General features: G+C 40.3%; 1 protein-coding gene across 6 annotated transcripts in view; it reads right to left on the bottom strand.

Moving 5' to 3' along the window:
- l(1)G0289 (plexin domain containing lethal (1) G0289) overlaps positions 1 to 25,236 on the bottom strand; it is a 47,170-nt gene extending 21,934 nt beyond the window's left edge. For all 6 annotated transcript variants that reach the window (XR_012967313.1, XR_012967314.1, XM_076202204.1 and 3 more), the window contains exons 1-9: positions 25,102 to 25,236; positions 8,702 to 8,835; positions 8,124 to 8,375; positions 5,848 to 5,954; positions 5,020 to 5,143; positions 3,662 to 3,854; positions 2,566 to 2,639; positions 2,105 to 2,240; positions 92 to 246 (exon numbers count right to left, since the gene is read on the bottom strand). Coding sequence is in view for 4 of the 6 variants with exons in the window: in XM_076202204.1 (XP_076058319.1) it covers positions 92 to 246; positions 2,105 to 2,240; positions 2,566 to 2,639; positions 3,662 to 3,854; positions 5,020 to 5,143; positions 5,848 to 5,954; positions 8,124 to 8,375; positions 8,702 to 8,835; positions 25,102 to 25,186 (1,260 nt within the window). In the remaining 2 variants the exon portion in view is untranslated. The remainder of the gene's footprint in view (positions 1 to 91; positions 247 to 2,104; positions 2,241 to 2,565; positions 2,640 to 3,661; positions 3,855 to 5,019; positions 5,144 to 5,847; positions 5,955 to 8,123; positions 8,376 to 8,701; positions 8,836 to 25,101) is intronic.
- Positions 25,237 to 26,493: the final 1,257 nt, after the last annotated feature.

The raw sequence follows: 26,493 nt of genomic DNA, 5'->3' as shown, positions 1-26,493 counted from the left end.
GTTATTTATTCTAGCTGCCATCTGGTAATATTATTTTGTTCAGAACAGATTTGTTCTTGGCATGAAAATGTTAGCAATGTAGATAACTTACCGGGAAGGGAATGATGTTGGACAAGCAGTCATTGCAACTTTTCATGGACACACAGGTTGGCAGTGCTTTGAATACAATGGTCATGTGGCTCTGAATGTTTGAGTCCTTCTTCATGTCAATCTTGTGGTATTCGTAGATCGTTTTTCTTCTCACATCTGAGAAACAAAATCGTTAAGTTTCTTCATACCATTCAGATCCAGCATCAACTTACAGTAAATCCCTCACTAAATAGGCATCCTGCTAGTACATCTGAGCTGCAATAAACAAGGTAATTTAATCCCCAGCATCTATCAAAACAACAAATCCTCAGGCCCTCCAACAGATCTCTGGAAAGAAACTTTGGACTGTTGTCTATGTGGTATGGTAGCAAGATGACAGTGAAAATGGGTGGGAGTGTGCGTGTACCTTGACTGCCCACCTCCCTTGTACGGGGGAAAAGGCCGTTGGTATAAAGATTGATATATAGATTGATAGCCAATGCTGGGTGAATTTATTCAGTTTCATGGATCCCTAGTAATATAAGTTTAAATAGACTGGTGGGAGACATGAATAATGGCATAAATGAGGAACTAATAAAAACATCCTATCTATCTATACATCAACAGCTTTCTCCCCCTTATAAAGAAGGTTGCCAAGTCAAAGTCACATACATACTCCCACCTGCTCCACTCCACCCCCTCTCATCTTAGCTCTTCATAGATGATGGGTCATCCCTGCATCCTGCCCACTTACCTAGGTCAGAAGGAATGCAGGGAGACAGTACATTTACAGCAGGGACATTTCACTTAACTGGGGAACCCCCATCTGTCCCCTCATGCAGAAAAATATTCACAGATAAGAACCCCTTCACCCACCCCTTCCTTCCTTCCTTCCTTGCATAACAGTGTCTTCTGTACACAGCCAATCTCCACTCATCCTTATTTCCTGTCCTCTCCCTTCCTTGCTCAACTGACATTCCCCTCTTTCTCATGGCCCCCTTCACCCCCATCTATCAATCTCATCATCAGTCATGGGTCTGAAACTGCCCTTACATGGACACGGTTCTGGTGCGACAAGATATGATGATCCTCAGTCATCTCCTCAAATTCACTCACTCCACCTCTGGCTTCCACACTTGTTTCACTGATCTTTCTTCATTCATTCTTTCCACATGTCCAAACCTTCCCAATACTCTTTGACCAGCCCTGTCCTTCCACTCCCACTCTCCTCACCTCCTCATTTCTCATTCTATTCAACTTACCTCTACCATACTTCTCAGACATTTCACCTCAAACACATTCAAACTTCAGGGCTACTGAGAGGAGGATGCCCAGTCCCATCCTCAGTCCCATTTTAGCTGCCTTTTACAACATTAGTGGGAAAATTTGGAGGCAGTATTCTTTCCTCTCCTACCACAGGGAGAATGGTTGTATATGGATGATGTTGTGATTGCATGAGGAGTGGGCGGGGGTGGGGGTGGGGTAGTATGTGTGAGTAAATTTTGACGCAGCCCGAAGGAATTCGCCGATTAAATGAAGCGGCCTTGCTGTGGATGTGCTGTGTCTTGCGACACTGCTTCTGACCCAGGGCGGTGGGCAGGGTGCAGGGATGACCAGTCATCCAGGAGGTGCTCAGATGAGAGGAAGGGTGGGAGGGGTGTGGAGTGTATTTAGGGATGAATTGGGTGGGAGTGTTTTTATGCCTTTCCCTTTTTGGCTACCTCCCTTGGAAGGGGGAAAAAGCCTTGGTATATGTATGTATGTATATATTCATTGAAGTGGTAGACAGTATTAAGAGTGAGGGGACAGCATAACGGAAGGACAGTTGCATTACATAGAGTAGCATCATTTCCTCTAACACAGGCAAAACGATGTGGCTCATGTCCATAGGAGTGCTCCATATACACACTAAAGTAGACATGCTACTGAGCAAATTTTTACCGTACATTAACAGGCAGCCAATACCCCAAATGGTGCAACAACATGAACCCAATACCCCATCCTCACATGAATATTAAGCAGCTATGGTACTTACAAAAGATGATGCGGTCCATAATATAGGCATCAGAGATCCCCACTTTGACAGGATGATGTTCATCACTAATTTCATTGATGGTCACAGGAATATTTTTGTAAACAAAAACGATGTTTCCGGACTTGTGCAAAGTCACCTGCAACAATCCATATAGTTAGGATCATCTCTACAAATATACATTAAGAATTTAAGTAATATCACATGCAAGACATTGTAAATATGTACTTTGCCAAGTGAATAGAAACTGGTAACATCTGTAAATGATACTATGTTGAGCATTCATACTACCTAGACATTCACCAAGTAATGATCAAATGACAATCTAAAAGCAGCCTAGGCTCATGCCTAACCAACAGTGTTACAATCTTGCATAATTTTAAAGTATGATCTCTAAAATGACAGAAACCAGTTATTTGTAATAACCTGAACTTTCAACTACTAAATGAACATTGAAAACTTACTTGGAAGGAGAATGTACCATTGATGCTGTGGTTTTTCAGTGGTACATCATTCCACTGCACAGTGAAGGAAGTTCCTGCAAAAATACAAATCAACTATACAAAAACGTTTCTTCAATCATTGGGTTATATCTGTACATGTACAGTGACCAAACAAGAGAGCAAGAGAGAATAGAGAGAGAGAGAATAGAGAGAGAGGAGAGAGAGAATAGAGAGAGAGAATAGAGAGAGAGAATAGAGAGAGAGAATAGAGAGAGAGAATAGAGAGAGAGAATAAAGAGAGAGAATAAAGAGAGAGAATAGAGAGAGAGAATAGAGAGAGAATAGAGAGAGAATAGAGAGAGAATAGAGAATAGAGAGAGAATAGAGAATAGAGAGAGAATAGAGAATAGAGAGAATAGAGAATAGAGAGAATAGAGAATAGAGAGAGAGATTATAGAGAATAGAGAGAGAGATTATAGAGAATAGAGAGAGAGATTATAGAGAATAGAGAGAGAGAATAGAGAGAATAGAGAGAGAGAGAGAGAGAGAGAGAGAGAGAGAGAGAGAGAGAGAGAGAGAGAGAGAGACAGAGAGAGAGAGAGAGAGAGAGAGACAGAGAGAGAGAGAGAGAGAGAGAGAGAGAGAGAGAGAGAGAGAGAGAGAGAGAGAGAGAGAGAGAGAGAGAGAGAGAGAGAGAGAGAGAGAGAGAGAGAGAGAGAGAGAGAGAGAGAGAGAGAGAGAGAGAGAGAGAGAGAGAGAGAGAGAGAGAGAGAGAGAGAGAGAGAGAGAGAGAGAGAGAGAGAGAGAGAGAGAGAGAGAGAGAGAGAGAGAGAGAGAGAGAGAGAATATATGTCTCTAGTTATATCCTTGAAGGAGTGTTGCCATGTAAATGAAGCAGCTGGCCCTGTTGTAGAAGTGCTATGTCTTGCTACACTGCCTCTGACCCAGGCAGGGATGGGGACAAGGATGACCCTTAATCCTCAAGGAGCCAAGACAAAAGGAAAATGGGTGAAGGGTGGGGGTACGTGAGCCTTGGGTGGCCATTTTCTTTATATGGGTGAGGAAGCTTATTGCTACACAGACACACAGATCTCTGTCATCAAACCTTTTAGCTTACCATTATCTGCATACTTGATGGTAGCATTCTCCGAGGTTGAGGTATCAAAGTTCGCCATAAGTGGAGCAATATACTGTGTGGCTGCTAGCCATGTGTGGACATAGTTTCCTGTAAACAGGAACCCTCCTGTGGCAATTGTAATATCATTTAACTGATGCCCATAAAAGGGGAAGTCGAAAGATAGCTTAACAGTCTGAAAAAAAAAAAATAATAATAATAAATAAATACATAAATAAATAAACAAAACAAAAATAAATAAGTAATAAAACATGCATTACTATCAATTCTGGGATACACAGAAAGAATCAATACACAGATTATGAAAGAAACAACAGCTCCCATAAACAACCCAGTTCTCCCTTTCATATAAGATCTCACTACCCCTATGGTAGTGGTTCTTAAACCTTGGGTTGCCAAGCCCTATGTATGGGTCACCAAGGAATTGGGACTTATTATTTTCCCAATATTCCTATTCAAAATATAATCAAAGTATTAACACATAGTAGAATTCCTAAGTCATTATTATCCAGGGTTAAGCAAAACACTGTTTCTGTCCCATGTTATTACAAGCACAAGTGTTTTAAAAATTAAATAAAAGTGTTTATGAAGGTAAGGTGTGGATGGGGGACGTGGGGTGAGGGAGTATGTGTGAAAAAATAATTTGACGCAGCCCGAAGAGATTTCTCCCCATCCTCTCTTTTTCTGCAACACTACTTCTGACCCAGGACAGTGGGTGAGATGCAGGAATGACCCATCATGCAGGAGGATCCAAGATAAGAGGGAGGAAGGGAGGGTGAATGGGAGTGGGGATGGAATGGGTGGGAGTGGATTTTATGCCTTTGTTTTTTGGCAACAAAAGTGCCCTAAATGTGACCACCACACAGAGCACCTCTTCCTACAATACCACACCAGAAATCCCTATACACAACACAATGGCTCTTCCCTAAATGACCTGTGGGCCTACCCAGTGGCAGCAGCCTAACCTAGGAACTGCGAGTCTCCTGCAAGAGACCTTGGGTGATGGATTCACAGACCAAGGACCAAAGCAAAATGAACATAGAATTGCCTGAAAAATCATACACAACATATAATCTTACACTGGTAAGAACCACTGCCACAATGAAGTGAGGAGAACCCATGACAAATTGATAGTGCTGCAGAAAAAATGAGGTGTAAAGTCTTCATAATTTAAGCAGGAAAGAGAGAAAGAAACAAAGGACTTCTACACCAAGCCACCCAAGACAGAGTGGCAACAAGAGAAGCAATAGTTGATCCACAAAAATTATGGAATATCTTGGTAATGTAAATATCCAAGATGCATGGCATATAAGAAGAAAAGAAAAAAAAAAATTACTTACCACAGCTCTTCTGTAAGCATTTGAAAGCAACTTGTTGGTTCTAACTTCATCCTTCATTTTATCAAAATCCACCCAGTATTCGTTCATGGTCTTCTCTCCAAGGAAAGTGACAGACTTGTAGTACCTGATGTCAAGAAATTTTCACTAAATTAATATTGATACATACATATATCAAAGCCTTTTTTCCCCTTATGAGGGAGGTAGCCAAATAACAATGACATAAAACCCACTCCCACTCATTCCATTCCCACATACTCCACTCCCATTCACCACCCCTCCCTCCCTCTTATCTTGGCTCCTCCTGGATGATGGGTCATCCCTGCATCTCACCCACTGCTCTGGATCAGAAGCAGTGTAACAAGACACAGCACATCCACAGCAAGGCCGCTTCATTAATTGGCTACCCCCCCACACACACACCTCCATCCCTTCATGCAGAAAAAGAGAAGACAGGGAGAAACCCCTTCTGGGCTGCGTCAAATTATTATTCACATATACACCCTCACCCCCCATCCATTCACTTCCATGTGTCACAGCATCATCCATACACAACCATTCTCCATTCGCCCCTATCTTCTGTCTTCCCCTTTCCTTCCTCTAGACATTCCCCTCTTTCCCAATCCCCCTTTTACCCCATCCATCCATCTCATCCTTGGTACCTATTGTTCACCATATAGTGATCCTGCTGGCTCATCTACTCAATTTTAAATGTGTACACACACACATATATCGATTCCCTTCCGCTTCCCATATGGATTTCATTCTTCTGTTGGGATAACTTGTGTCTAATAAAGGATTAAAAATCAAAACACATGTGCCTTCTCCTACCTATGATGGTCCACTCTCGTAGCTGTTGAGTTTAGCTCTTCAACAGGGGAGAAGGTGTCATCTCCAGTATCTGGATCATCGACTGTATTTGGATCTTCACTTATGGGCTGTGGAACAAAATCAAAATATAAACCCAAGAGACAATAATGAAATGATAGTGAATGCTGGACTGAAATAGGAAGATACATACACATAACAAGAAGCAATTTCCTCCAAGCCAAGAGCCCGGAAGGTATACACCTGTACAATACCCCTTTTATTTAGCTCCACATACTGCCCAAAAATATCTGTGTGTGTGTACACAAGGTAAATATAAAAAGAAATTAAGCCCAAAAATTCGATGAACTGGTTCAATCACGTTCTGTGTTTATTATTACTCAGTGAAAGTGAATAAGTAATACAGCAGTGACTTTATATTTTCCAATAAGAGTATTGTGATGCATCAATCATCACACCTCAGGCATCCAATGCTGCGCATGAGAATGACATATTGAAGAGGTTAACATCCAAAGGTATTTACTTGCTTCTCTCAACCTACATTCCACCCCACTCCTCCCTTTCCCATTACATTTGCCTCGAGTATCTAAAGCTATTAGCTTCCTCCAGCCTCTCTCATTTAATACTCACTTCCAATTTGCTGCCATCATCTCCCCTTGTACAACACTAAAATAGGACATCAAATTAGGTCAGGAGACTAGACCAAGATACTGCAGGATGATCTTAAAACTGTTCATTGGTCAATGAAATAGCAAATGAACTTCAAATCTCAAAGTGCAGTGTTAACTGTAGGGCTACACAACCCAGAAAATAAATATAGCTTGGATAACACGTTTTTAGACAAAACCGAGTGTGAAAGATTTGCGAGTTCTAGCAAGTCCTGACATCCAGGAAAAAGTGCATTAGCACCAGGAATAAAGCAAACGGAGCATTAGGTTTCATTGCTAGGACGGTAACAAATGGAAGTGCAGAGGTAATTATCAAACTATCTAGCATTAGTTAGACCCATCCTTGACTATGTAGTACAGTCTTGGTCTCATCTTATAGAATGGATATCAATTCACTAGAATCAGTACAGAAGAGAATGACCAAAATGATACATGGGCTCAGAATTTTACCTTGTGAAGAGAGTCTTAGGCACTTTAATTTACACTTTCTGGAAAAATGCCGAGTGCAGGATGATCTAATGGAGGTGTTTAAGTGGATCAAAGGCTTTAACAAGGATGACACAAACAAGGTCATCATATTAAAACAAAAGGGCAGGACTCGCAGTAATGGATTTAAACTAGACAATTTTAGATTTAAGAAGGAAATAGGCAAGAATTGTCTTAATAATAGGGTAGTCAACAAATGGAACAGGCTTTGTAACCATATAGTGAGTGGTAAAACTATCAATCATTTTAAGAAACGGTTAAGACACCTTTATGGATGGGGATGACAGGTCGTAATGGACATGGAATTGCCTAATGTAGGCCTCATGGTCTCCTGCAGTCTCCTTCATTCTTGTTCTTATGTTCTCATCACCTTACTTTTACCTACTTTTATAAGGTGCAGGGATGACCCGTCATTCAGGAGGTGCTAAGATAAGAGGGAGGGCGGAGGAGTGTGGAGTGTATTTAGGGATGAAATGGGTGGGAGTGTTTTCATGCCTTCCCCTTTTTGGCTACCTCCCTTGAAAGGGGGAAAAAGCCTTGGTATATGTATGTATCTTCAACTTCCTTATATAGAAAATGAACCAACACCTTCTCCAACACTTTAGTTTTGACCCTCCTGGCTTCCATGCCTAGTTGTACATCAGTTAAATTGGGAACACCTGCACGTTATCCTAGCCATTAACTTACAACTTACAGAAATACCCTTCACAGCAAAGAATTAAAACACTTGACTTGACTGGCTGAAGACTAACTGTTACATAAGAAATTACCTATGCAGTAATTGAACAATCCTTTGTAAAACCCTTGATAAATTTCTTTAAAAGTTAAAAGTGAACAGTTTTTTTTTATCCTTGCCTCCCAAGTTTAACATTTCAAGTCATGCTAATGGATGTACTTCATAAATGGAAGCAGTGAAAGGTCTATAAGAACCTTTACTTCCAAATAAATATCTACAAAGATATAATAACCAATTATATTTTAGCTTTCAAAAAAATTCACTGACAGATTTTTCTATGACCAAGATTTTAAAAGGAAATTTTCTCAAAACAAAGCTCTCTAAGGTCTCTTCCCATAGGCCCATTTTAAAGAGCTAAAAAAAAAAAAAAAAAAAAAAAAAAAACTCACCTTGAATCCTCCACTACCCTTATTCGTCTCATTATCCCCATCCTTCTCCTTATCCTCTGCTTGATCATCTTCAGCAGTGGTCACATTGCTCTGCGGAGGAGGCTCTTTTGCGACAGGCGCCGCTGTGGTGGGTGCAACAGTGGTTGGTTTTTCTGTTGTGCTACTATCAGCTGGCTTTGCAGCAGCTACGGGCTCATTTTCTGTTTTGTTGTCCGCAGTGGGAGCAGTTTCCTCCAATTTGGGCTCAGGTTCCTGGAATATTACAAGCAACATTGTAACTTATTTTTGAATAAATAATGACAGAAATCAGTCAGTCTCTTGCACCAAGGGAACCAGTTCCACAATGACTGGCAATTCTAATCAACTAACAAGATTGTGCATCAATTAAATAGCAACCTACTATTCTATCCTGCATGAGAAATTGCTCCATGGGTGAATGCGCGTGTGTAAGGTTTGTCATGGTAGCGAGCGTTTCAAGCACCTACCCTTTCCACAGATATCATAAAATATTTACAATAATCAACCAACAGTATATGCACAATGTCTATTCCGATATAGAGTACATAAAAAAAACTCACCTTGTTGGTCTTATAAAGTAAGGTGCCGTCGTCGTCGTCATCATCATCAACTCCTGCACTGCGTATCAACCTTAGGTTGACCGCATGGGAGTCCGAAGCTTTGCTATCAACACTCAAATATTTGTAGTAACGGTCTGGAAAAAAAAAAATGAAATAAAAATAAACATTTGACATAAGTCGGCACTCAGGATACCATCCAGTGTTACGTCGCTATCAACATGGAAAAGATCTGGTCAGTGGTCGCAGAATCAAACTGCCCTTGATGCAATCATTACATACAAGACAGACCACCTAAACCTACAATGCCCATATTAAATAATAATAATAATTATAGTAAACAATATATATTATCATAATACAAACAGGCTCGCCATCTGCTGAATAAAATAACCTGGTGCCTGCAGTTAGACCATCCATCAGGAGAAATAGGACAAAATCCTTTCACAAAAAAAAATAATAATCATAAATTACTAAGAAATAATAATATTTAAATATAATTAACGAATAAATAAATCAATAGAAGAAATACACAATACATAAGAGTCTTGACATAACTATAAACAGGCATGATAGTGGGTACCCAAAACAAACGAATCACTTGCGGGCCAACACAAAATAAACCGCTTACACACAGGTACAGCCGACATACGGATCGCCCAATACTTCACATCAACCAAAAATTATTCAACCATTTTTTTTTTTAACAGGATCGTTTATTACAATCGGGAATTAATTACAAAAAAAAATCTAGATCATTGTCCCGGTCTTTGGCTCACATAAATACCAAGAAATACGCTCAGAAATCTGCGTATCATATATGAAACTTCGGAAGGGAAAGTGTTGCCAAGTCTCTTTTATCCAGATCCCACTTTCACTATTCCCCCCGTTTTCTTTCGCTCAAATTCCATGCCTCAACGCCGCCGACCACGTTCAGTATGTACATGATTGTGTGTACATGCAGTGAATGTGCACAAGTGTGTGCACGTGCTTGTAGTATATAAGAAAGAAGCAACGTTCGTTGGGTTTCGTCGTCTACTCTCCAATTTCGCCATACTTAAACTACATCCTTGATTTCTAACAAACATATTGAGACTTGAACCCATATATCGTTCGTGTGTGTGTGTGTATGTGCGCGCGCGCACACACAGAGAGAGAGAGAGAGAGAGAGAGAGAGAGAGAGAGAGAGAGAGAGAGAGAGAGAGAGATTGCCCAACATTTTTATATTCGAGCCCCCTTCCCCACCTCTCTCTTCAGTGTATCGAGATGAGGTGCCTACGCCAGGGGGCGCTGAATAGCTGCGGCCGAAGCAGTCACCTTCGCCCTATTCAGAGGGGCTGTTGGGGCAGGTAATACAGTCACAGCAGTGAAACGGAGAGGAGTGCGGGATTCGAACTCGCAACTAAGCGAATGTGAGACTACAAGCACACTTCCGAATATACCGCAGAGATAACCAGAACTAAATGTCTGAGGGCGTTGATAGGAAAGGCCACACAGACCTAAAGACCATGTGTGTGTGTATGTGTGTGTGTATGTGTGTGTGTGTGTGTGTGTGTGTGTGTGTGTGTGTGTGTGTGTGTGTGTGTGTGTGTGTGTGTGTGTGTGTGTGTGTGTGTGTGGTGTGTGTGTGTGTGTGTGTGGTGTGTGTGTGTGTGTGTGTGTGGTGTGTGTGTGTGTGTGTGTGTGTGTGTGTGTGTGTGTGTGTGTGTGTGTGTGTGTGTGTGTGTGTGTGTGTGTGTGTGTGTGTGTGTGTGTGTGTGTGTGTGTGTGTGTGTGTGTGTTTTTACGTAACTTTGACGACAACGGGGCTTAGGAAGGCTTGGCGCCGGCGCCAAGACAAGACAAGACAAGGAGCCGGACTTCCGGGCCCTTGACATTTGGACGGTCCTGGAGGCGTTCCCTGACACATTCCTGAAGAAGGCGAAGCTGCTAGGAACTCATCGCTGCCGGTTTCCTGAGGGAAGCGGACAAGTCAAGTCCCAGATGTGGCGGCCACTTCGACTGTGAATGGAGATGAGGTGGAGGAGGAGGAGGGTAACGGGGGGTGGAGGGGTGCGGGTGAAGTGTTAAGTGTTGAACAACAACGGGCTTGCAAGACGCGGGAGAGATGGAGAAGGGGGTGGGGAGGGATGGAGAAAGGAAGTGGGGGACGAAAAGACGAAGAACGGGGGTGGAGAAGGAAGGAGAGAATGCTGGGGGGTGAGGAATGCAGGAAGGAAAGAAGTAAGGAGAGACAGACAGACACACAAACAGAAGGGATGGAGGTAGGCAGGAAGTCAAGGCAAGGGCAGAGGAGGAGGAGGGCAGAGAACCGAAGTCAAGAGAAGTATAAAGAGCGAAGGAAACGAGGTAATTGTTGGGCATTACAAAGAGGACACCATCCGTAGACCAAGAGGCGTCCACAAACACGGACTACAATGACGGGAGGTACCGAGTAACGACCCTAAACAATTGAAATGGAACGCTAAGGAAGATGGTGAGCGTCAAGACAAGACAAGACAAGACCACACACACACACACACACACACCCTAACGCATGGTTTCGCCATGAAACATCGAAAGCATCCCCGTTTTAACTAGTAAATGTGTGAAATGGCGAGATAGGATAAAACGAGATTCAGTAAATTATACTTAAACATGCAAATACACATACACAGAGATCTCCCCCCGACACCCTGGCGCCCGCCGAAGACACGCAACACACGGAGCACAAAATTGGCCAAAACAGGCCAGGCCGCCGCCCAACCCATCCACCCATCTTGACCAAACTTCAAAAGTGGACAATTGAACCCCCCCCCAACCCCTCTTAGCCATTCCCCATTATAAGAAAGCATTTTAAAGATTTATTTATATTTATTTTATTCATTTTGACTCGGGGTAATGGGCGTCTCCTCGCCCGAGAAGTTCCGTGTGCAGCAGCCTGATAAAGAAGCCACGCGTCTGAATTCCCTTATATAATTCTACAGAAAGTCAAGTCTTTACTTTTTCTACGTGAGGGATAAAGGGAAAGGGGACAGGAGAGAAGAGGGAGAAGGGCATAGGCGGGAAGGGGGCGTAGCACAGGAGGGAGGGAAAGGGGCCAGGGAGGAGGAGGGGGGAGGAAGGAGGAAGAGGGGGAAAGAAGAGGAAGAGGAGAGAAAGTGGAAGAGGAGGGAAAGTGGAAGTGGAAGAGTGAGTGGGTGGTGGAAAAGAAGAGGAGAGGAGGAGGAGGAGGAGGAGGAGGAGGAGGAGGAGGAGGAGGAGGAGGAGGAGGAGGAAAGATGCTACTAAAACACAAGAGATCGAAAACAACTTAAATATATAATTTAGAGACCTTGAAGAAGAAAGAAAGAAAAAAAAAAACAGAAGAGGAGGAGGAAGAAGGGTGGAAAGAAGAAGTGGGAAAAGAAGAAGTGGGAAAAGAAGAACTGGGAAAAGAAGAACAAGAAGAAAACGAAGACTAACAACAACAACCACCATGACGAGAGCAAGTGTGTATGTGTGTGCGCGCGCGTTCGCATGTGGTGAAAGGGGGGAGGGGGGGCGCGGATTAAATGCTGGATGACTCAGACAGCGACCCAGGGGGAGGGGGAGGGGGAGGGAGGCGAGTCGTTACTCTCTGTTTATGCCAACGAGGGATAAACGAAGTGAAGAGCCTCCCTGTGAGTAGTCGTTCACACGAAAAACACCCACGTCCAGGCGTACCAACGTTACAAAATTTAGAAAATGTCTATCCCGGAAAGGTTGGCACCCTTTGTTTACAACTTGGTACTTCCTTCTTTGTGGATGATGCCGCCAAGCGATTGTAATCATATCCGTGGGGGGGAGCGTCCTTTCGGCGTCGACGCATTCTCGTCAACTACTGTGCGCGTGGGTGATGATAGCACGGGTCAGTGACAATCACCAAACTGTTCCTAAAAGTATCAGAAAACCTGTTCTTTCAGGAGCGATGATACCCGAGTCTTTTGCCTCTACACATTCGCTGCCTTCGAACCAGGGCCGCAGGTATTGACCAAAGAGCACGAAACCAAAGCGCCACAGCGGGAGAGGGATACCCACTTCTAGTTCCAGCTGGACAACCAGATGATAATTTTCTAAATTATTTTACTAGATCTTATCTAGCAATACTTGACAACTACAATAGCTAGATACAAGCTCATTGTATAAAATTAGATCTTATATAGCGAAACTTGCTGACTACAGTCGCTAGATACAAGCCCATAAAACTAACACATCACTAGGTGAACACGCTATATCTCACCTAAGTAATCTAGTAAATTGTTTAATTATTGTACGAGACTAAATTGCTCACGAGGATTTCCCAAATTTGGGGTAAATTACCTCCACCAAGGGTAATTTCGTATTCAACGAAGGTAACATAACAATGAACTACTCTTAAAATCCTTAAAAATATCATCTCCTATGACATCAAAATTTGATACCGCACACCGGCATTTAAACACAAAAAGAAGTCAGCAAATACAAAAGTGAATAAAAAAAATAAAACAATTGCAAAGAAAAGTATGGTTTTATAATTTAAAAATGGATGAAGGCCAAGTGCAGGATAGACATCAAAGAGGAACATCTCCCCCACCGTTCCTCCTAACAGAGGTCCCGGGGACCGTTGCCAGACACTACGGGGTTGCGGGGTTGCTCTACCTACCGTCAAGGGGTTTTATTCATCCCTGAGGGACCCCTTAGAGACAAAGTCACGGTCCTCGTTTATACGCAACTTTCCATTCCCCGCCCCTTTCTTGATGACGTGTATGTGTGTATCCCCCTAGAGTTACCTGCCAGCCTGACATTAGCTGTACAAATACCCACCATCCAGAAAATCCTGGACCTGAGCCAAATTGGTTCATAGGGACTGAAACACGGGTCAATCAAGTAGGCACGGTATTACTTTAGTTGAGCACACCTACGCGATATAGTATTAGAAAATTAAATATTATTTTTGTAACTTATAATACATGAACGTAACATGCTATTTTCTTGGCGGAAATTTATAACTGAAATCCTTACAAGCAAATCTACTAACGAACGAAGTCGCTAGGATACGGTCCAGACGTCATGTTGTCTGTCCAGTCCAGTTGTCAATTAGACGATTGCTTTAACGTTGTGGGCCGGGAGTTCTTCAACTCCAGGTGACGTTAATAAGCGCTGTTACAAAGACAATAGGGCTTCCATAGGCTTCATGAGAGAACACGGGGTTCTGCCGTCGTCTGTTAACTGCTCGAGGTACAAAAATAATAATCAGGCCGTCAGTATCCGTGACAACTACGACGACGATGATCTTCAGAATTTGAGGTAACGATACTACCAATTACTAAGTACAGGTTAGGTTACGTAGGTAAGGTACTTTAAGTTAGAATAGAGGAATCTATCATCCTTTCATTTCTTCGACTTCGGCATCTATCGAAACGAACTGCGTATCATTCAACGGCCGCGACTTCGTTCATTAGTAAATAAAGTGTTAGCAACTTATTTGTGATTAACTTCCGCCAAGAAAACCGCATATTACGTTGATTTATTATAATTTATAAAATTAATAATTAATTTCCTGTTGCTATATCGCGTACGTGTGCACTTCTAAAAAAAAAACGACAATCATTGGGGGTGATCGGTTTCAAGTCGTCTGCCCACCCTTCGGCGCAAGGGCATGACGTCACACGTAAACAAACAAAGCGAAAGAGATCCGATGTATGGTCGTATCAAATCGATGAAATGGAAGTCACACGCACCAACTTTTGTCCATTTTCTTTTTTACTGAATCTATAGTCTTACTGACCTCGACCACGTCAACCAGACCGTGTCGATCAAAGACTTCTGTACATAACTGTACAAGTATATAAAAATTCATATATATAAAATGAAAAAATAAATATGTACATTGTCCAGAAGGAAATTGTTTTGTCTAGCACTCCAGTTAGATAAAAAGGGGGAAGGGGGTAGAGAATGGGAGGACAAGGGGGTGTGGGAGAGGGGGCTATGTTCCCCATTTATTTTATTATTATTATTTTGCATCGTGCCGCTTCGATCGAAATGGTGAGCACATCGATTAAATGAACAAATAAATTATCCCCAAATTCATGCTTCCCTACCAATAGGGATCACCTAATGCCCCCCCCCACCACCACCCTCCTCCCCATCCCCAAGGACGACTCATAACCCCTCCCTCTTCCCCTCACCCTGACCGCGGCATAAAGCACGTACATGAAAATAACGAGAGAGAGAGAGAGAGAGAGGAGAGAGAGAGAGAGAGAGAGAGAGAGGAGAGAGGAAGGAGAGAGAGAGGAGGAAGGAGAGAGAGAGAGATGGAGAGAAAGGAGAGAGAGAGAGAGAGGGAGAGAGAGAGAGAGAGAGAGAGAGAGAGAGGAGAGAGAGAGAGAGAGAGAGAGGAAGGAGAGAGAGAGAGAGAGAGAGAGAGAGAGAGGAGAGAGAGAGAGAGAGAGAGAGAGAGAGAGGAGAGAGAGAGAGAGAGATGAGAGAGGAAGGAGAGAGAGAGAGAGGAAGGAGAGAGGAGAGAGAGGAAGGAGAGAGGAAGGAGAGAGGGGAGAGGAAGGAGAGAGGGAGGGAGGAGAGAGAGAGAGAGGGAGGAGAGAGGAAGGAGAGAGAGAGAGAGGGAGAGAGGGAGGAGAGAGGAAGGAGAGAGAGAGAGAGAGAGAGAGAGAGAGAGAGAGAGAGAGAGAGAGAGAGAGAGAGAGAGAGAGAGAGAGAGAGAGAGAGGAAGGAGAGAGAGAGAGAGGAAGGAGAGAGAGAGAGGAAGGAGAGAGAGAGAGGAAGGAGAGAGAGAGAGGAAGGAGAGAGAGAGGAAGGAGAGAGAGAGACGAAGGAGAGAGAGAGAGAGAGAGAGAGAGAGAGAGAGAGACGAAGGAGAGAGAGAGAGAGACGAAGGAGAGAGAGAGAGAGACGAAGGAGAGAGAGAGAGAGAAGAAGGAGAGAGAGAGAGAGAAGAAGGAGAGAGAGAGAAAAGAAGGAGAGAGAGTCGGAGAAGGAGAGAGAGAGGGAGAAAGAGAGATAGAGGGAGAAGGATAGAGAGAGAGGAAGGAGAGAGAGAGGAGAGAGGAAGGAGAGAGAGAGGAGAGAGGAAGGAGAGAGAGAGAGAGAGAGAGAGAGAGAGAGAGAGAGAGAGAGAGAGAGAGAGAGAGAGAGAGAGAGAGAGAGAGAGAGAGAGAGAGAGAGAGAGAGAGAGAGAGACACTAACAACAACAGCGTCGACGACAACAATGGATGGCTGAGTAGCGTGTATTCACAGCCAATACAGCCGCCCTACCAACAACACAAGCACACACACACGCCTGCACATTTTTCCCAAGGAAGGAAAACCATTCTCATCTTTTGGACAATCTTCGGCACCCCTTGTAAATCATGGTGAGGCAACCCACAGACATCAGCTTACATACACTATAAATGTCACACGTCTGAAAAGAAGTCCTTTCCAGAACGAATATACTAACGTTTTCTAATCTTGAGAAGTCTTACGATAATTCGATATTGAACGAAAACAAGTGGTGTTTATTGCGAAAGCCTCGTTGGGCAAGATCCGAACAAAGAATTCAGAAACGAAGACTGCAACTGGCACCACAACATATTTGGGCGAAATTGTCGACATTCGCGGCCAAGTATCTTTTTTTTTCCCAAGACTTAAATGCACAAGAAAAAACATTCTCGACCAGTTCCCAGCGTTGTAATTAATTATATATTCTCAGTCATTGGGTGATTTTATTCAGCAGCTGTCTTTGCTAAACCATTGCTTGGTTTAAAAAAAATAATGGTCACTGCATTGTTAGGCATGAATCATGGATACTTTTAACAAGTTGCATTCAATGTAAATGTGTTGCAGTGACTGCTCATAGTTCAACCCTAAGCTTGTCAGAGAATAAGGCGTAGCTTACTAAGGACTATGCGTTACTAAGGGGGCATCGTCAAAACAAAAGCAAATCGCGCCAAGCAACCAAGTCGCCGTTGGGTCTCCCCCCTAAAATAATTTCATCTTTCAATCAAACAACGCTATGTCGTTAGTCTTACCTATTCCTAAACAAAATACCTTGAGACAAAACCCAGCTCATTAACCGAAAGTCGAAAATTCAGTTGTAAAATGACAACGATCTTGCCACTGCAAATATAAGCAGAGTTCATTTTTGAAAAAAGAAAAAAAAAAAAGACGTCACCGCTTGGATCGTATGGAGCAACTAGTTTTCTTGAAATCAATTATTAATTCACAAATAATCAAACACAGACCCATTGTATTCTTATTCTGAGGGTTCTTGTTATTTGACAAGAGCATTTTGGCACTATTGAATGACTTCATTATTCCATCCCACAATGGATTTACATTATAGATTTCTGGAATAAGCTAGTGAACCTTATTGTATCTACCTCTGTATCAATTTTGCTGGATAACTGGGTCGAACATCACCCTGATCAAGGCAGTAATAATCAATTATCTCTGTATTTCCATTTCTGTTATCCAGGTTTGATCAAGTTTGCTCTCAAATTCTCGAACTGTTTTCTCATATATCACAGAATCTGGTCATTTATTCCAGTTGTTCACTACCCTCTTACAGAGGGCCTATTTTCTTATCTTCAACCTGGGTCATTATTTGAAGATTTGTTTTCTTGTGTCCCCTCGTCACCGTCGGTCTAGTTTGTTCCTTGAATAATTCCCACACTTCCTCCACCTGCTGGCTGCTTAGGTATTCATCCCAGTTAATGGAAACTAATAACCTGGTTTTGTTTCTCGAAATAAGCTTTTTCATATAAACAGATCATTCTTTTAAGCTTTATTCTATTTCTTGTGGTTTTATTTTGCATTTAAGTCACACACCAATGGTCTCTCTTTCCTATCAGACTTGAAATCTGTAAGTCCCTAATAGGTAAATCATCATCAGTAGAGATCAAGTCCAATGTATTTCTTGCATTGCTACATCTTAATCTTGTAATTTTAGTGATGTGTTGTATAAGAAAACAGTCCCATACCTTCAATAAAACTTCAATCGAGATTGCCATCCCCGGATTTACACGTCAAGATTCCCCATTTAAAATTCAGTACGCTTAAGCCATCTATTTATAATAAATTTGTGTTATGTATTGTAATCACTAATTTCCTGTAATACCGCCGACATTTTGGCATTATTTTCAGGTTCGTTACTAGAGCTTCTGTAAATGGACACAGGCATATTATCATTTGTACCCTTAATCTTCACTGCAATGTATTTAAATGCTACATTTCACAATACAATACTATGATAAGCTGTATTCCTTATTTAACATACAATAATAATCTCCTTCCTTCTTCATTCAGTGCTAGATTTTTCCCATACTGCATACTTCAGTTTTTGTTCCTGAAATTGCTTCTTAAATAACCTTCCGACAGCAAAATATTGTACCACTAAAAGGCACATTAGCAAGAAACGCATGATCTCATAATCAACAAAATATGCATGATAAAAAATGCACTGTTCAGGGGAAAAATTGTTACCAACAGTAATTTCACATTCAAAGTCTGACAATGCTAAACTCCCAAATGCATTAAATCTCTTAAAAACAACTGAAATCTAAGAAATATATTTTTGTTCTTACCTTCCACAAAACATTATTCCTTATATTTTGAAACAACCTAGCACCAGCAGAAAACCTATCATGAATGCTAACTGCAATAACTGGATAATGATTATGAAGACTGATTAATTGTTTACATTGTGTAATGTGATGCAACACCACAACCAACCATCCTTGGGTTGTGGTGTTGCATCACAAGATTGCTACAACTTTACACTACAAACCTATATAGTAATTTTACTACAAATAGCACTACAGCATGCAATACTTATATATATATATATATATATATATATATATATAAATTAGATAGAAATTCATAAATCAATTTATCAAATGTACGAGCATACAGGCAGAGGAAATTCCAACACCATAGTTGTCAAACATTTTCCATATGATACATGATTCATTCGCCCAGTCAAAAGATAAACCTTCAATAAACAACACTTAGTTTAAATGCTCACCTAAGGCTTGTGATCCTTCATATTCAAATAAAAGACATTTAGATGACAAGCATTTCATTTATGCACAAACTCTTACTGTATGAAATTGTCGGACAATATCTCCATTCCCCTATTTCCAAACAGTGACAACACTGCTGAAGATACTAAACATATTAATACGAACACCATAACCTAACAGGTTTATCAAGTCTAATATATCCAAAGATAGGACGGAATAAATAATCCTGGTCTTGGGTCAGGCAATTATGCTCGTCTCAACATATAAACACCCTTACAAAGCTCAAACTGATGACATGACCATTTGATTCTTCATATTTATACACTTAAAACCTCTTCACAGCCTAACACACAGTACAACCCAGTTTGATAATGCAGAAATGTAACCACTCAAGCATTATGAAAAATGTTTTCCAAGCAGCAAAGAAAATTTCACTTTCACAAAATTGTAACATGGCGAGGACAAACTTATAGCACTGTACGCAGCATTAAAAAACAATGAGATCTACTGCACATTAAACACTTTTGCAGCAACCAATCAACAATACTCAAATTTACACAACCCAGTTTCCTGCAACACCAACAATAGCAGGAAATCCATCCAACAAACTAACAACCCATTCATGCCCAAGGTCCCCTCCTCCTTAGCTGAATAAAATAACCTGGCATTAGTCGTCGTACTACAAGGCAATGGATACGAATGGGTTAACTGAGGAAGCCATGGCCTGTTTATGCTTACTTCCTCTTCAGCTGATCATTGTATTTAGGACAACACACACACACGTTAAACAAAACAAATTGTTAACTGCCCTGCCAAACCATTGGACCTGGTGTTTGCTTGCAGAGTCCTACAGCCCCAAGGAAACTGGCCACTGGTGCAGAGGCTTAGATGGGCAACCACTCTAGCAATGGTCCCAAACTGCCAACACCAAAGTCCTCTTGTAAGGCACCATTCTCACCTTGAACAAGGGAGTTGACCCCTTCAACATGATGACGCCTATGTGGGCTTCATGAGGCACGAGCAGTTATATGAGAATGCCAGTGTTGGCATCTTGATTGTATTTATTTTGTAGTTGTAGCCAAGTGACCCCTGAATCCCGTGAACTGGTTTGATCATGTTTTCTGCGTTTATTACTTGGAGTGAAAGAACATGTAATACAGCAGTGACTATATTTTGCAACACAAGTTGTGATGTATCATACATTAGGCATACAATGCTGTGAACGAGAATTTGACTCATATTCAAGAGGTTAATGTCAAAACTAAATCATCAGTGTGGTTGTACCAACCAGAGCATTTCAAGTCTTCTATACCACTGGCTAAAAGTATTATTCAACAATTGTGAAGCAAGATAGATTTTCCAACTGCTATCAGCTAATTCCATTTAATCAATCTGTTGCCTCTGGTCTCTTATGCAAAAGGCCCACATCCTCCAGGAAACTAGCAACAGCCGAGACCATTCTACATACATATGTGCTAACATGCTTAGCACTGGTCAGCAAACCTTTTCATGTAAAACACTTTTTGACAACCTCTTCAATAAGTGTCAAATTCTCACATGCAGCATCAGATGCCCAATAAAGGCTACAATGCATCACACTACGCGCATTATAAATTATGAAATCACTGCTGTATTACTCGTTCTTTTTCATTCTGAGTAATAATAAACACAGAAAATGTGATCAAACCAATGCACAGAATTCGGGGGTAACTTAGCTACAACTACAAAATAAATATAATCAACACACCAACACCAGCATCCTTGTACATCCACTCGCGCCGCCTCATGACGCATACACAAGCGTCATCCTATCAAAGAAGTTAACTAATGGTAAAAAAATTCAAATGGACATTGGCATCACTGTCTTTGTTGATCAGGAATTTATATACAAGCCTCAAGCATGTAGCTGATCATACAGAAGTGACACTGAAAATATTTAGAAAAAGCAATGATTTTTCCTTGTGGTACACAGTTTTACCAGTGTACTTTCTCGAAAATACTTGGAACAACATCTTGTAAACAATTTCACTAGCACTACTTTCAAGAAGTATCACTGGAAATGGGTGTGACAATACCATAGATTGTTTTGTGCCTAATGTCGGTACCTTGTGAAAGATGCCAAGTTTTAACATCCTGGAGACTGATTCAAGTACTATGAAACTGTAGTATTTCGAGGAAATTCACCGTACTAGTGACATTCAGTCCAGCAAAATGGCTAATCTGAAGCACATCCATCCCAACAGTACACAAAACAAGTCATGAGAGTAACCTATTGGATTTAAAGAAGTTTCATGAACCTACTTAACACATGAAAAAAAAATGTAAAGCAACTGCAAACTCCTTCAAACTTGGCCCTGGTCACACAAATGGTGTCATTTCTTATCATAAGATAATATGTCCCTTATCATGTCTGACAGGATCCGGAAGACTACACCTGTTGAACTCGTTCAGGAATACCAGTTCAACATCTGTTGTGTTCTATTTGCAGATGCAAAAGGATGATTGTTCTCAAGCAGAATACATACCAACCAGAGGTCATATGGGAAGGGACAACATATACAAAACCCTACATTTCAACTAAATGGACATTTTCCTGGAAATATATTATAGGAAGACAATTAATTCAGCGAGACCCTATACTTGTATACAAGAAAAATAGATATACAATGATGGCCACTTCTACTTGCAGATATGTATAAAAACCCTGAATATACTAACTTGCTGCAACATGTCACTAACAGAGCTACTATGTAATACACCAAGCTACATTAATCAGGGCTTTATGTCCAAGATATCTGTAGTATACATGGGAGAGTTAAATGTTAACTAAACCTGCCTGGTGTAAACTAGATTAACATGAACCACAAACCCTTGTTTGCCTTTATCATGCATCAAATTGAAGGCCCACTGGGTACGGATGGTCATTCATAATTCTTGGTTGGGTACTTTGATTCATGTTAGCAATGGTGGGTAACGTTACTGATGACTGAAAAAGTTCATTTCATACCAATGTGAAAGCAAGGTATGAACAACAGAATGCTGGTAATCCTCAACATCTACCAATGCAACACCATACGATTGCATGGACCAACGGAACTGCACATTAGCCCCTGGACCCAGCCAAAAATTTCAACGACAGAAACAGATCCATCCTCGTATAATAACAACCCAGCACTCCCTCCCAAACAATACATACATGAAAGGACCATTTTCTCCTTATATGGGAGGTTGCTAGGTTAGAACTTTCTTTCCCAGGTCTGAGGCAATGCAGCAAGGCACAGCACCTCAAAAGCAAAGCCCCAATAGCCAAAGCTAGTTTACTTCACTTCATTAGATGGCAATGGCCACCTCTCTTAATCCACTTGAGAAATAACCTCAAACCTTGGAGATACAGTATTTCATAACCTTTGTTTATATACACTATCCATGTGTACATGGATGAATATGATGGGTCAACGGTACTCAAAATGATGAAAGCTACACCGTACTGGAATTCATTGCAATGGGCATCATTGCATCGGCATCTCACAACCAAAGAGAAAATTCTAATCAAAGGTTCATTATCCAGTTGAGGCAGCATGAACCGCATTACACACTATTCAACCATCTCAATTTTCTAAAAATTTATGCACTTGTTTTCAATTATTCACTTCCTTAATAGAATTCCATTTTTGTTATCACTATTCAGTATGTCAGGATGTACACACAATCCGAGTTACATCATCATCTCCATTCTCTCCTTTACCTCTAAATTGTGTTTTTTCTTTTAATTGTGCACACTTGTTGCACAGAATGTTTATGGAAATTTTCAAGCAAGTATTTCCCAGCATGGTCCAGTAAACCTCTAGTTTCCTCTTCGATTAACAATTCTAGCACTGTCTAGGATACCAATTTCTCATTATCAAGGCATTTTTGTCACAACGTGTCTGTAAAGTGATTTTGTGGTAGAGGTCTAGACTGTCCTAGATTCCATATCAACTGTTACGTATTTTCAATGCACATCAATATTCACAATCTATTAAACCATCTTCACTACACTTGGCACATTCAGTAGACTATCAATTTGTCCAATTAATCAAATTTCATGAACCATCACAGACCATTTTATATCTATTATTTCTAGGAACATGTTACACACATAGAACTACTTTTCTTTTCTTTTGATTTTTTTCAAAATTTGAAGTCTTCCAAACAAATTTGGGAATATATACGAGTAAAGTGATTACACCTACAGTTGACATACACTTTCATCTATACTGCCAGCAGCATCAAATGTCTAAGCAATTTCTAGATATATCCTCTATAAACAAATAATGGATGAGGACGCAACTCTTTCTCCACCACCACTCACAGTAAATGCGATAACACTCAATATCAATTAAGTAGAAAAATCATCACTGAAACTTCAGTGTACACATTCTATTTTGACCAGTTCCCTGTATTACCTTGCTTTACCACATATGTAAGCAAAATCACTACAAATGGGTACAATATTCCTAATGTTGCATCGCACCATGTTAAGTGGACTTCACTCGAAAACAACTTGGAAAATAAACATGAATGACAGTGTGACAGCTGGTAGCAGAGAAACCAGCATGAATGAACAGCGTGACAGATAGTAGCAAAGTTATATCTTGACGCATTCTAAAGGGATTTCTGTCTTCTCTTTTACTGCGTGATGAAATATAGGGGAGGGGGCACTGATTATAAGCGGCCTTGCTACATTGCTTCTGACCCAAGGCAGCGGTTAAGATGCAGGAATGACCGGTCATCCATGAGAAGCTAAGACAAGGGGGAGGAAAGGGTGGCAGATGGAAGTAGAGTGGGTGGGAGTGGATATGTCCCTTTCGATTTATCTACTTCACTTGTAAGGGGGAAAAAGCCCTTGGTATATAGACAGCTAGATGACATTACCTAAACATCACCTAGTTTCCAAAACCTATCCACAAAACTAACATTTGTAGTATATTGATCCAATACATAAAAATATGTGAATTAAATGCATAAAAATATAGTTACTTCTTATAAGTACACTGCTACAGAACCCCACATTTGTCATATCTATTATTCATATTATACTATGAAACCACTAGTGGTCAACCACCTTTCAGTTTCATTGTTAAATCTAATAGTTTCTGTATGAATTTTGAAGACTTGAATCCTTTAAATTGGGATTCTGAATTACCCTAGTCTTTAATAATATTAACCCAGTCTACCATAAAAAATAGTATAACTTTATATCTGTGCATATATGTTCTCATAAACCTTTATCTTTACAACAGATGGTCCTAAGACAATAAATTCCACCACCAAAACTGTATTTACCTCTGTCCTATTTACTACTATATTCTCACCTCTTGATACATAACTGTCGTCTTAGTTTTTTGCGCAAGTTTTACATAATTTCTAGGAATTTCAAGTCTTACAGCGTAATGTGAAAATCTTTAAGTTTTTTTTCTCCACATGCAAAGTGTTTTTTAATGGGTTTGTTTTAAACAATTTGAAAAACAGTATTGTTTACAAGAACCTCTGTAAACACTACTGTTTTTCCATTGTGGTATTAATACTGATTACACTTTAACTTTTCATTCTGCATTTGTTTTGAAACCAATATTGAATGACAAAAAAAAAATGTGGTTTTCTTATGGTTTAATTACAGTTTCATACACAAACTTATGGTCTCCAAGCAAAAATTTAATGCAAAACACCACAGTAACTTTATAAGTTTGCTGTTATACCAATACCAGGTTGACTATATCCCATCAATGATAATTACTTGTATCATTCAAATCCCATACAGGAGACTACATGAACCAATGAAAAACCAAAATCCACTAGCCTTATCAAAGTTTATGAAACTTTAAGAAATATTTTCTTAGGTTAAATTATTTCTGCAGGTGGGGTGACGGCTGACGTATTTTCAAAAACTTTTTTAGAACCCAAGTCGAAGTCTGATTTACGGAGCCATTGCATCTTCTATTGGATCTGGATTTGGAGACTTGTTATATATATTACACTTCTATAAATATACAAGTATTTTCTTTTATATAAAGTTACGTAAGTTTTTTTCCACTTTTTTTCAGTTCAGAACTCTGCGCTCAAAAATCACTTTCCGTCTTGTGTAAAACTTCAACGAAATTTAAGAACTAGTTTCTAACCCCAACACATAACAGAAATTGCAGCAAAAATCAACAAACGCAAAACTTCAGTATTATTAGAGCACTTTTCACATATGCACATCAGTGCTGTCGTTAGATTGGTTTACAAAATCAGGTATTTGTGGTTCGCCTCCACCCATTACCACACCCAACTATTTTGCTTTATAACTCGCATAATATAGACCATACACCACCAATTTACATATATGTCACAGAAATTATTATCATGTATATTTTACTTACCGTCTGTATCACTTAAAGAGAAGCTAACTCTTAAAAATAGCGAAAATAATAACAACGACAAACACAATGTGCACTTCGTCGCCATGATCGTTGTGGGAATGACGTCATGACGGAGTTCAAACACCTTAATATAACTCCGACTTGGGCTTTATCACCCGAACAAATGCGTAGCAGCAACTCGAGGGAAGGGTACTAATTTTACTGCATTGATACTTTTAAATCTATTTTAGGGATATTTAAAACATCGTGTAATAATTACCTACTTCACATTTCCTCAGAAAAATTGTAGACAACATTTTTTAAGAAGTGTATGATCACAGAGGATAAGAACATTTGTTCTAATAATATTGAATTGTTATATGACTGGCAATTTTACTCGTTTTAGTCTTTGAAGTGTGCCAGATTACATGAAAATAATGCAATCTAGACTAGAAAACAAGCACAAAACGGATACGCGTCATTTAGTATAACAATCGAACTACTACACTTTGTGATATTTTTGTCATAAAAAGGGTTTAGGGATTACATTCTGTCGTTTATTTTATCATTTAGTTACAATTTATGTTTTGTTAAGAATTTTGGATGAATAATTGAGATGCAAAGCTACCCCAAGGCGATTTAGATATGCCTCTGCCGACAATTTTGACAGTTTCATCAGACAAAATATCGTTGTAGTCGACACTGAATGCAACCAAAGTTGTAGACAATGCGTATCCACTTGTTTGAAGGTGAGCAGGTTTTGGGCCAAAATAGGGGCAACTGGGTCAACACGGGTTGCGCACAAGTTCAGCAAGGTTGGATTATTCATTCGAAGTAAGTTGCAAGGTAAACATTTTTCATGTTTACTTTATTCCAACATTGGATGTTACAGCAACAACAGACTCGTTTTGTATGATTTTCTTTCTTCAAATAATACGGTTTTCCTCTTAGGCGAAGTTCCAGGTCGTTCATGAAATTAAAACTAATTATGATTATATGATATTGTAGGTGTGAATTTTTTTACGCATGTATATGTTGAAAATGAAGTTGGAGACTTTCAGTATTTTTCCGAAATGTTAATCAAATAGGATTATATATTTATGTTGTATCTTTCGACATGATAACATACTGCATTCTTTATTTTGAAATCTTAAAAAGAATCTATATCAATTTAAATTCAGTTACTGACTTGCTTTCTTACATTTCATATATATATATATATATATATATATATATATATATATATATATATATATATATGTGTGTGTGTGTGTGTGTGTGTGTGTGTGTGTGTGTGTGTGTGTGTGTGTGTGTGTGTGTGTGTGTGTGTGTCTGTGTGTGTGTGTGTGTGTGTGTTAAATAGTATTTGATAACTCGTGCCATCTATGCGATGGTGTTTGGGAAGGACATTTG

This window comes from Oratosquilla oratoria, chromosome 18, assembly GCF_046742065.1.
Source record: "Oratosquilla oratoria isolate Oo_2021 chromosome 18, ASM4674206v1, whole genome shotgun sequence".
NCBI classification, from domain to species: domain Eukaryota; kingdom Metazoa; phylum Arthropoda; class Malacostraca; order Stomatopoda; family Squillidae; genus Oratosquilla; species Oratosquilla oratoria.
The sequence above is the reverse complement of the archived record's forward strand: the minus strand, read 5'-3'. Positions and strand labels throughout refer to the sequence as shown.